Source organism: Amblyomma americanum, chromosome 7 (assembly GCF_052857255.1).
Source record: "Amblyomma americanum isolate KBUSLIRL-KWMA chromosome 7, ASM5285725v1, whole genome shotgun sequence".
In the NCBI taxonomy this organism is placed as follows: domain Eukaryota; kingdom Metazoa; phylum Arthropoda; class Arachnida; order Ixodida; family Ixodidae; genus Amblyomma; species Amblyomma americanum.
Window position 1 is genome coordinate 150076070 of NC_135503.1, and position 12500 is coordinate 150088569.

Below are 12500 nucleotides of genomic sequence, written 5' to 3' on the forward strand. Positions count from 1 at the left end.
CATTGTAGACGGCATCAACTGCCCGAATACCATCTCCATGCGGAATGTTCGTATAGAGTGACAAGCAAAGAACCCTGAGGAATGACAAGATCAACGATATCGGACAGGAAGTTAGTAGTGTCCTTTATGTAGGATGGAAATATGGGCGGATTTCTATTAATTAGCGTATCAACGTAACGGGATATATTTTCCGTAACAGTGCCGACACGAGGAACGATGGGTCGATCCGGAATGTTTATTTTATGAATTTTTGGTAACAAGTAGAATCTACCACCAGACGGGCTAAGCGGAATGATTGAGCGAAAAACGTTTTCCGTAATTTGGTTATCATTTTAAAGGTCTAGCAATGTATCGTTGAGAATGTCTTTGAACTAATTTGTGGGGTCATAGTCTAGAAGTAGATAAAAAGAACTGTCTGCTAGCTGCCTGTGTGCCTCTGCGACATAATCATTCTTGTTCATTACAACCACAGCTCCACCCTTGTCAGCAGGCTTAATGATGATTTCATTACGAGATGCTAACTGTTCCATTGCTTTAGTTTCGCGAGCTGAAAGATTACGGTGCAAGGGTACTACTCTTGTATAGTTGTAGAATATCTTTTTGCACAGCACCAATATACAACTCTAGGCACTGGTCCCGCTGTTTTGGAGGAGCCCAGTGCTTGTAAGACGGCAATGAATTTCGCGGGGCGTTAGAATTAGGTTTTTCGGAAAAAAATTCTCGAAGGCGCAGGCTGCGGGAAAAATTGTCCAAATCTTTCAGCAGCTTGAACACGCTGTAGCCGGCTATAGAGGGGCAAAAACTAAGGCCACGGGACAACACGTTGTTTTCTTCCAAGTTTAATTTGTAAACAGAGAGATTTATTACGGTCGAATATCTTGACTACTAAGTTTTTTGTTTATGGCGGGCACCTCCGAGAAAGCAGAGGGGCAATATGCGGCTGTTGAATGAGGACAGAATTCATAACCATTAAGTTGTTGCTGTGGAAAAGAGCACTCCACTTTGCCAAGAAGTAACTTTCTTGCCTTTAAGGTGCTAAGTTCATTTAGTTTTTTGGTTTCATATTTTCTTAATTCAGCTGATTCGACACAAACGAGTTTGTAATGAGAGCGCTTTTGGTACTCTTTGTTAACAAGCACTTTCTTGGAAGATGTATAGTGCTCTAAGACAACACTGGTTAGCTCAAGTGAAGCGGTCGTTAGTATTGTGTTCCACTTTGTTTTATTTCTGACGGTCATTTCACGTATAGCTGGTTTTACTGTTAACCGAAGGCCCTTCGGGGCGATTGAAGCTGCCAAGTAGGTGCTAAGGATGTAAATATGCAAATCATGATGAATACGTTTTTCGGCAAGTTTGTAAGCTTTAGAAATCCGAGTGAAGAAGACGTAGATTCCCAGTTACCGGAAAATGGCGTGCCTAGTCAGTCATGCTTCCCAGGCCGGGAGAAGTTCCGATTGGTACTACGGAGGTTGTGGTGGCTACCTTGGGATGTAGCAGTGGTAGTCCGACGTGCTGCCGCGGAGCGTGGTGGCTTCATCATCATCATCATCATTTATTAACCCTTAAGGGTCCCGTAGGGACATTACATAAGCGGGGGGGGGGGTACATAGTGCCCGACGGTAATACATATGAAAAGGCAAACAAAATTGTGAAAACTAGGCAAAGTAAAAGAGAAACAAATTAATATAGTCAATCAAAGAAAATGCGAAGAAAAACCACACAAAAATACACACTACAGTAATAGAACGTGTCCAAAGTGTTTGGTCGTTTTACAGTGGATCGTAGCTGACACCGGGTATGGGAAAGATTTATTATTCTTGAAAATGTTCGATGAGTAGCTGCCTTAAAGTTGGAAGGATTTGTCTCAACAACATTGTTTTCGGGTAGGTTATTCCAGAATTCAATTGCACAAGGAAGAAGCGATTTGTTGAATGCATTGGTGGAGCCGTGCAAGCGTTGTATACTCGAGGAATTAAATAAGCGGCGAGATGATCGTACCGGAGTGCGCAGGAAGTTTTCCCGAAGTGCTGGAAAGTTAACGTACAGTTTGTGGAAGAGGAACAGAATTGAAATTTTTCGGCGAAGCGCTAAAGATTTCAGACCGAGAGATGATTTCATGACAGTAACACTGAGCCGAGGTTTGTACTGCGAGGTGATGAAACTCGCTGCCCGGTTTTGGATGGGTTCTAGTGAGTCAATCAGGTATGCCTGGTGAGGGTTCCATATTGTTGAGCCGTATTCAAGTTTTCTGCGAATATATGTTACATATGCTAGTTCTCTGATCGCTGGAGGAGACAGGGCAAGTGATCTCCTGATGAATCCAAGTGTCCTGGAAGCACTAGCACATAATTTCGTTATGTGATTTGCCCATGTTAGACAGGTCGTTATCTCAATGCCGAGGTACCTGTATGAATTTGTTTGAGACAAGGCTATGGAGTTCAAGGTCTATGGAAAATAGAGATTGGAGCGTTTGCGCGAAATGTGCATGAATTTACTTTTTGAAACATTGAGCTGCATTAGCCAGTCGGAGCACCACTTTTGGATTCTGCTGAGATCTTCCTGCAATATTGTCTGATCACTGCAGTTGCTGATGCGGCGATAGATGACACAATCGTCAGCGAAAAGACGGATGGTTGATGAGATACCAGAAGGTAGGTCGTTGATAAATATTAAAAACAGTAACGGAGCAAGCACCGATCGCTGGGGGACCCCAGAGATTACTCTAGTAGTTTCGGATGTATGACCGGCGATTACTGTGAACTGTTGGCGGTTAGTTAAGAAGCAGTGGATCCAGGATAAAGTGAGACGGTCGAGTGACAGACAGGAGAGTTTGGACATCAGACATTGGTGGGAGACGCGATCGAAGGCTTTGGCAAAATCTAAGTAGATGATATCCGTCTGAAAAGAGGAATCTAAATTTAAGTGAAGATCAGGAGTTAGCTCGCAGAGCAGTGTTTCGCACGAAAAGCCTGCCCTGAAGCCATGCGCATTGGGAAAGAAAAAGGAGATCTGATCGAGGTGAGATGCAATATGCGAGTATATTATATGCTCGAAGAGTTTACACGAGATACATGTCAATGAAAACGGTCGGTGATTCGAGGGGCCGGTGCAACCTCCAGCTTTGAAAATTGGCACAACTCTGCTTATTTTCCAGTCCTCCGCAAGTTGGCTAGTTTCGAGAGATTGAGCTAAATCAGTTGTAGGATTTGGCTCAGTGTACCGTATTTTGTTCCTTTGAGGATCTTGGCGGGGATGTTGTCTGGTCCAGGAGAAGTTGATGGTTTCAGATTGTCAATGAGATTTGAGATTGCCTCCGATGTGATGACAATAGGTGGCATAGGTGCATAATTAATGTTAGGCAGGGCAACTTTGTTGCTTTCTGTGGGCTCATGGGAGAAAACGGAGGTGAAATACGTGTTCATTACGTCGGAGCGCTCGAGATCTGTAACATCGGAGCCGTCACGCGCCTTCAAAGAAATATTGTAGGAACGGTTTTTACTAGGCATGAGTAGGTTCCATAATTTTTTCGGGTTCACCCGTATTATGTTCATGAGGTCGTGACAGTAAAATTTTCTTTTCAAAGATCGTAATAGCTATGTGTATTCGTGTAGGCAATCGATGTATTTCTGCCACCTTACAGCACATCCTGATTTCTTGGCAATGCGGAAAAAGCGTTCCTTCTTACGGGACAATTTCCTCAGCGCATTTGAGTACCACGGATACAGATGAGCGGGACATAAGCTTCTACAAGAGATAAAAGTTTTTCTTTAAAAAGCCACCAGTTTTCATTCACTGATTTCGTGTGTCTGGAAATTCCAAAAGCGCGAAAGAAATCCTCGAGATGGGCGTTGATGCTCGCGAAGTCCGCCTTTGAATAATCTCGGATATATTTCATAGACGGCTGGCGGATAAGAGTTTCAATAGGAAGGTTGAAAGATATGAGGCAGTGATCGCTTAATCCACTAGTACACAAAAGCGATTCGATCAACTCAGGGTTAGCAACGAGGACAAGGTCGAGAATGTTTAAACCTCGCGTTGGGACACACACTGCTTGAGAAAGGTTGAAGATAAGGACTAGTTCTAAAAAGTGTTTGGATTGCCGAGAAGACGCAGTCAGGTTTTCCCAGTCGATAACAGGAAAATTGAAGTCCCCACAACTGTGAGATAGGCGTGAGGAAATCGAGACTGCAGGTCCTCAAGTACAGAGTGAAGATCATTAAAAAACCAGGGATCGGTATTAGGGGCTCTGTAGCATGCAACTAGCATGTTGGTATAATACGGAAAGGAGATTTTAATGCAAAAAATTTCATAATGGCTGGTAATACTAACTAGGAAGGAAGAAAGGCTCGATTTCACCAGAGCAAGGATGCCGCCTCCCCTCCGGTCTGCTCTTTTTCGCCAGTACACGTCAAATGACTGATTGTCGTGAAGTAGTTCGGAATCCTGAATATCGTGTGTAAGCCAAGACTCGGTGAATAATGCGATGTCTGTGCTGTAGTCATCAAGAAGGGCTTCAACTGTTTCTTTTTTTGGCATGTAACTTCGAATATTTGTTACCAAAACCGAGGTTTATAATGGGCTGCAATAGGGCGTGGGCATTGAGAAGGACTGGAAAGATGAGATTGCGGATCCCGCGGTACTCGCAGTAGTCGCTATGGTTTCAGCTCGACTACGGAATCTGTATCTGCATGATAGACGAAATGCTTTTTGCCAATGAGTAGCTTATCAAAACAAATCTTGAACGATGCTTTGCTTTGCTGACCGTAAGATAAAAGTTTCTTTCTAGCTAATCGAACATAGCTGAATAATCTTCGCGAACAGAAAATGCCGTTTCCTTAAGCTTCGGCCCGACAAGCAATATTCTCGATTTGTCTTTTAAATGTGCTAGCTTTACAATGATTGGACAGTTTTTACCTGTCTCGAAGTGACCCAAACGGTGCGCACGTTAGATCTGATGGTTACCAACTGCTATTTCGAGCTTTTCGGAGCAAAAGGAAACAACATGAGCTTCAGACTGTTCCCAAGTTTCACCGAGTTCGTCTGCGATGCCGAAGAATAAAAGATTCGAGCGGTGTGAACGATTCTCGGCATCGTCATACTTATCCGTCAACAGTTTAACGTCGGATGAAAGCTTAGTGAAGTCAGAAGTCGTTTTAGGAGCAGCGCCACTTTCATAGCTGACTGCTAGAATTTTTTCAAGGATTTCAACGCGCGATGAAAGTCGACGTACGGAGTCCTCAATGCTAGTTTGTGCGGATCTAATCATGGCAAGCTGTGACAGAATGGTGTTCTGGCTCAGTTGAATGCGTAGTACAGCTTGAGTGATTGATTCTAAACACGGAGGGATGACGTTCTCGGCAGGACATGGATTTAGTTCGACATCCCCGGACAAAGCGAGCAAAAAGGCCAGTAAGATGAGCATTGAGACAATAGAAACCAGCAATACATGGAATTTTTCGACAGGAATCAATGGTGTCTTTGGGGCACGACACCGCCAGCAAGAAACGGTCACTAAAACGGAGACATTTTGCACCAGGTAACTAACCTGTACAAGAAGAAAAGGTGTCAGCATGACCGGTTGGTTTGCGGCGGCGTGCCCCAACTGGCTCCAGCAGGGCAGCGGCTTATGTAGTCGGGCAGTTCGGGTCGTGGTAGTGGTATAGGGTTGCCAGGTGACGGTCGCGTTCATCGCCAGGAATCGCGGATGCAGGTGAAGCTTGTCCTCGGGGCTGTTTGCAGTGTCGGCTGGTAGCCAGGCGAAATGGTCGGTGCCGTGCACCGCGAAAGGGCACGAGCAGTCAAAGTCGAGCTGTTCATTTGCGACGGTCCAAGATAAGATAGCCTGTACAAGAAGAAAAGATGTCTGCATGACCGGTTGGTTTGCGGCGGCTTGCCCCCAGGCTTAGAGGTGGTTGACGAACTGCTTGAGTCTGAAATAGGTCCTACACTTGCACATAGTGGGTGAGTCGAAGGCGCACTCGTTGACAGTAGTATGCCAGACGTGGACTTCCTTGAGCGTGGGGTGCTCTGGGCTGAAGAAGCTACTGCATTTTCATTTGGTGGCTGAAGTGGTGTCTTGTTCGTCGACGTTAGGTTGCTAGTGCGGCTAGTAGATGGGCGGTTGCTGCTACTTCTCAGCAGGAGTAGCAGTCGTGCCGGCAGGCAGTTGGTTGGGAAGATGCTTTACGGAAGCTGTGGAAGCTAATGTAGGCCATTCGTTGGTGCTGGACGGAGGAGCAGGAGGCTGGTTTTTTATGGAAGGACCACTAGAGGCGGCGCTCGATGAATGACTAGGGCTATGTGGCTGGTTACGTGGAAGGGGATTTTCAGCACCTGAAATTTCGGTGCAGGGTTGAGGTGCAGGTGCGCAGTCATTCCAAGAAAGTGAAGATTTGTCTTAGAACGGCTTGAAACCGTTCTCTTTGAGATGGCCAGAAAGAAGTGCAACGCCTTCGAAAATTGGGTGTCGGCCGTCAGCTGCTAGAAAACGGGCCGTCTATAGCCATTCGAAGCCGTGCTGCGGGAAGGAGACGAGTTTAGAACGCCGACAGAAGTGTTGCAGAAGGTGATTGAAGTGGCTGGCTTCTTGGTTGCCGTGGTGCACGAACGCGTCATATTGGTTCCCTCGACGACGGTTTGGCGTCCTTGGCAAGATGAGACGCATATTTTAGGGTGATTTCTGGCCGCTATTTATTCTGGCCGATATATATATATATATATATATATATATATATATATATATATATATTTCTGCTGTATAAGTAATTTTCTTTAAGCGACAGATTAATCGAAGCAAAAAAATTAAAGAAAGCAATAGAACTATTCCCCTGCGCACCTTGTTTCGGTTACTGTTCACTTCCTTCTGATGTTTGTCAAACGCGCCCCTTATTTACTTTACCTTGTCTGCTAATAGCTTGACGAGGGTCTCGGTTCTGGCAGTCTTGATGCCATAGGTAGCATAAGAGGGCTCTCGCACAGTTTCCGCCCTCGCCGTTAGATGACGTTCCACGTCACACTCGCGGTATTACAGGACATGCTAGGTCCGCCGCTATGGACGAGGTTGGCGCTGGTGAACACTCTCTTGGTTCGCTTATACCAAATAAACATAAATACCCACGAGAGCAGCAGATTGGACAGCCGTCGCCGTAGCTCAGTTGGCAGAGCACCGGACGCGATATTCGGAGGTCGTGGGTTCGGGATCCGGCCGGCGGCATGGTTGTTTTTTCTGCTGCTTTATAAGTAAATTAGGCGACAGATTAATCGAAGTAAAAAAATTTTTAAGAAAGCAATAGAACTATTCCCCTGTGCACCTTGGTTTCGGTAACGGTTCACTTCCTTCTCATATATATATATATATATATATATATATATATATATATATATATATATCGGTTCTGGCAGTCTTGATGCCATAGGTAGTATAAGAGGGCTCTCGCCGTTAGATGACGTTCTACGTCACACTTGCGGTATTACAGGACATGCTACGTCCACCGCTATGGACGAGGGTGGCGCTGGTGAACACTCTCAAGGTTCGCTTACATGAAAAACATAAATACCCACGAAAGCAGCAGATTGGACAGCCGTCGCCGTAGCTCAGTTGGTAAGAGCACCGGACGCGATATTCGGAGGTCGTGGGTTCGGATCCCACCGGCGGCATGGTTGTTTTTTCTGCTGCTTTATAAGTAATTATCTTTAAAATAAAGGAACTAATTGATTGGCACTAGATATTAAAAAAAAGAAACATTCCCCTATGCACCTTGCTTTCGGTGACTGTTGGCTTCCTTAATATGTTTGTCAAACGAGCCCCTGACTTCATTTGCCTTGTCTGCTAATAGCTTAACGGGGGTCTCGGTTCTGGCAGTCTTGATGCCATAGGTAGTATAAGAGGGCTCTCGCCGTTAGATGACGTTCTACGTCACACTTGCGGTATTACAGGACGTGCTACGTCCACCGCTTGGACGAGGGTGGCGCTGGTGAACACTCTCAAGGTTCGCTTACACGAAAAACATAAATACCCACGAAAGCAGCAGATTGGACAGCCGTCGCCGAGGCTCAGTTGGTAAGAGCACCGGACGCGATATTCGGAGGTCGTGGGTTCGGGATCCCGCCGGCGGCATGGTTGTTTTTTCTGCTGCTTTATAAGTAATTTAGGCGACAGATTAATCGAAGTAAAAAAATTTTTAAGAAAGCAATAGAACTATTCCCCTGTGCACCTTGGTTTCGGTAACTGTTCACTTCCTTCTCATATATATATATATATATATATATATATATATATCGGTTCTGGCAGTCTTGATGCCATAGGTAGTATAAGAGGGCTCTCGCCGTTAGATGACGTTCTACTTCACACTTGCGGTATTACAGGACGTGCTACGTCCACCGCTTGGACGAGGGTGGCGCTGGTGAACTCTCAAGGTTCGCTTACACGAAAAACATAAATACCCACGAAAGCAGCAGATTGTACAGCCGTTGCCGTAGCTCAGTTGCTAAGAGCACCGGACGCGATATTCGGAGGTCGTGGGTTCGGATCCCACCGGCGGCATGGTTGTTTTTTCTGCTGCTTTGTAAGTAATTATCTTTAAAAAAAAGAAACTAATTGATTGGCACTAGATATTAAAAAAAAACATTCCCCTATGCACCTTGCTTTCGGTGACTGTTGGCTTCCTTAATATGTTTGTCAACCAAGCCCCTGACTTCATTTGCCTTGTCTGCTAATAGCTTAAAGGGGGTCTCGGTTCTGGCAGGCTTGATGCCATAGGTAGTATAAGAGGGCTCTCGCCGTTAGATGACGTTCTACGTCACACTTGCGGTATTACAGGACGTGCTACGTCCACCGCTTGGACGAGGGTGGCGCTGGTGAACACTCTCAAGGTTCGCTTACACGAAAAACATAAATACCCACGAAAGCAGCAGATTGGACAGCCGTCGCCGAGGCTCAGTTGGTAATAGCACCGGACGCGATATTCGGAGGTCGTGGGTTCGGATCCCACCGGCGGCATGGTTGTTTTTCTGCTGCTTTATAAGTAATTATCCTTAAAAAAAAGAAACTAATTGATTGGCACTAGATATTAAAAAAAAGAAACATTCCCCTATGCACCTTGCTTTCGGTGACTGTTGGCTTCCTTAATATATATATATATATATATATATATATATATATATATATATATATATATATATATATATATATATATATATATATATATATATATATATAGGTTGCGTTGGCTCCGCAGGATAAAGATTTCAGACAAGTGGGCACTTCTACAGCGACACATTTATTTATCAACGTTTCGACCGCGGTGAGGTCTTCTTCAGGACTGTCCTGAAGAACACACCGCGGTCGAAACGTTGATAAATAAATGTGTCTCTGTAGAAGTGCCCAGTTCTCTTAAATATATATATATATATATATATATATATATATATATATATATATATATATATATATATATATATATATATATATATATATATATATATATATATATATAGCAGACAAGTTTAAGGAAATGAGGGACTCGTCTTTGACAAACATATACAGGGAGCCAACAGTTGTTGGCTCCCTTCATATGTATATACATTGTAAAGACGAAGATGTGACAACGAGGTAGCGGCAGTGCTATCGCTGAGCGCGTGCTGCTGCCGGGCTCTAGAATAACCGCGGACGCCTAGAAGGCCTCGTTCTGCGCCTGGTTCTGCCTCCCTGGTTCTGGTGGTGCCTGAGCTATTAAACCCCATTTCAAGTGGTGGAGGTTACTCCTGATCCCGTCCTGGAGCTCCGCAGCAGCACTGTAACGTCAGCAATGCCGAATAACGCCCCCCTGGCTCCCCAGCCACCGGCTGCTCCGCTTGTCTGCTCCGGCACACCTCGACAACGGGACCCGGCTGTCTTCAGTGTGCTCGGCGACTCTGACGTCGAGGACTGGTTGGCTTCCTACGAGCGGGTCAGCACGCACAACCGCTGGGACGACGCCAGGAAACTAAACAACGTCATCTTTTACCTGGCTGATGTCGCCAACATCTGGTTCCGTAACCACGAAGCCGATATCGCCACATGGTCCACGTTCAAGACGAGCTTCACTGAGGTATTTGGCCGTCCTGGCGTGCGCAAACTTCGCGCCGAACAGCGCTTACGCGAACGGGCTCAGCAGCCTGGCGAGACATTTGCTAGTTATATTGAGGACGTGGTGGATCTTTGCAAGCGCGTGAACAGCGAGTTGACCGAGGCTGATAAGATCCAAAATATCACGAAGGGTATCAATAAAGATGCGTTCCAAATGCTTCTAGCCAAGCAGCCGGCCACCGTGGCCTCCGTCATCAGCTTGTGCCAGAGCTACGAGGAGTTCCGCAAGCAACGCGTCCTCACTCGTCGCACCGTACAGCCTGCCGACGTCCTGTCCGCTGATGTCGAGACCGCAGGAGGGCAGCAGCTCAGGCATGACATTCAGAAGTTCATTCGAGAGGAGATCGCACGCCAACTAGCGCTCATCTCTGGAGTTCGGAACCCCCCGCCAGCGCTGTCTCCCACCCTTCAGCAGACAATCCAAGCCCAAGTCGCGGAGGCCCTGCCACCCCTGCCCCAGCAACCTGTGGCTGCCCCTCTTACGTACGCCGCCGTTTTTGCCAGACCACCATCCCATCCCTTGAGCCCTTTTCAAGACGCCACTCAAGCGCCGCCACCTTCGACGCCCCCGCCTGATTTCTCGTATCGGGCTCAGGTGGCACAACCGTCGACTCGCTTCACGCCGGCAGTCTCGCACTACGGTTGTTTGTGGCGTACTCGCGACAATAGGCCTATTTGCTTTGACTGCGGCTTCGCCGGCCATGTAGCCCGCTACTGCCGCAGACGTCCTTCGCCTGCTGACGTCCTGCCACCATCTGCGTATGGGTCTTACATACAGCCACCCCGCGTGCAAGCAGACCCATTGTCTCCTGCCTTCTCCACCAACCGCCAGGCTGCCACCTCTCATTGTTCCTCTTCTCCGCGGCGCCGTTCCCTATCTCCTATGCGCCGTCGGGCCAGCCCTTCCGCTGCGGAAAACTAATGAGCGCAGTTCCCGAGGCAAGAGGTGCGTCCCCTGGGAACTCTACAAGGCCTCTGCTCTCACCAACAAACTTGTCGAAGGTGTTGCAACCTGTGCTCTCGTGGACACCGGAGCTGCTGTCTCAATTATGGTCGCGAAATGTTGTCGAAAACTGAAGAAAGTCATGACGCCATTTTCGGGAGTTTCTCTTCGCACTGCTACCGCCGAACAGGTCGAGCCGCTCGCAACCTGCACCGCGCAAGTCGTTATTCAAGACGTCTTGTACATCATTCAATTCCTGATCCTCTCCTCTTGCTCTCATGACGTAATTCTAGGATGGGACTTTCTTTCTGAGCACTCCGCCGTCGTCGATTGTGCCCGCGCCGAAGTTACTTTCTCTGCCCTGCCCAACGCCTACCCGGCCGCACCGTCTCCTGAATATCCGGCCAAAGTACACCTGTCTCACGATGTCAAGCTCCCGGCAAATTCCTCTGTCCTTGTATCCCTCTCGTGCGCCTCACCACGCAACCAACCTGCTGTAACTGTACTCTTTACCCCCTCGGAGTTATTTCTTCGCCGCAAGAACATGCCGCTACCCTTCGCTGTCCTCACGGTAACCTCCGGAACGACAGCCATGCTCGTCAGCAACCCTCTCTCATCTCCAGTGACCCTGATTCATGGTGAATGCCTTGGGTGCGTCGAACCGGCTAAACTTCTGCAACTTGACGACGACCGAGAAACTGCTCTCCCGCCATCGCTGGACTCTCTTACTCCTGTTCCCCTGTCACCCCCACCGCCCTCTGACATTCTGTGTAGCGCCAGCGATCAAGATCTCACTTCTCCCTACCGTGACCAGCTGTTCCACCTGTTACACCAATTTCGTTCATCGTTTGACGCGTGCCAGTCTCCCCTCAGGCGTTCTTCACATGTCCACCATACCATAGATACCGGCTCCCATCCACCTCTGCGACAGCGCCTATATCGCGTGTCAGCGACAGAGCGTCGAGTTCTCAACGAGCAAGTGGACGACATGCTCTAGCGTGGGATTATACAGCCGTCGCACAGCCCTTGGTCATCTCCAGTCGTGCTGGTTCGAAAGAAAGATGGCTCCATAAGATTCTGTGTGGATTATCGCCGCCTAATCACAATAACTAGGGAAGACGTTTATCCTCTACCACGCATCGATGACGCCCTCGATTGTCTGCAAGGTGCGGAATTCTTTTCGTCCCTGGATCTGCGGTCTGGATACTGGCAAATCCGCATGGCCAAATGCGATCTTGAAAAAACTGCTTTCGTCGCGCCCGACGGACTATACGAATTTAACGTCATGCCATCCATCAAGGATCCATCGGGTCGCCTTGGCCGCTGGGCTCTGCGCCTCTAGGAGTACAACATTCGAGTCGTCTATCGCTTTGACCGTAAGCACTCTGACGCCGACGCCCTCTCCCGGTCTCCGCTGCCTTCCGACACTGC

At 47.5% G+C, this 12500-nt stretch overlaps 2 protein-coding genes across 2 annotated transcripts in view; both read left to right on the forward strand.

Moving 5' to 3' along the window:
• Positions 1 to 12500, forward strand: part of LOC144098171 (ATP-binding cassette sub-family A member 17-like) — a 187402-nt gene that overhangs the window by 165496 nt on the left and 9406 nt on the right. The window lies entirely within an intron of this gene.
• Positions 9807 to 10702, forward strand: LOC144096864 (uncharacterized). Its single transcript, XM_077629709.1, has 2 exons — positions 9807 to 10499; positions 10631 to 10702. The coding sequence occupies exons 1-2, from the start codon at positions 9807 to 9809 to the stop codon at positions 10700 to 10702; spliced, it is 765 nt and encodes a 254-aa protein (XP_077485835.1).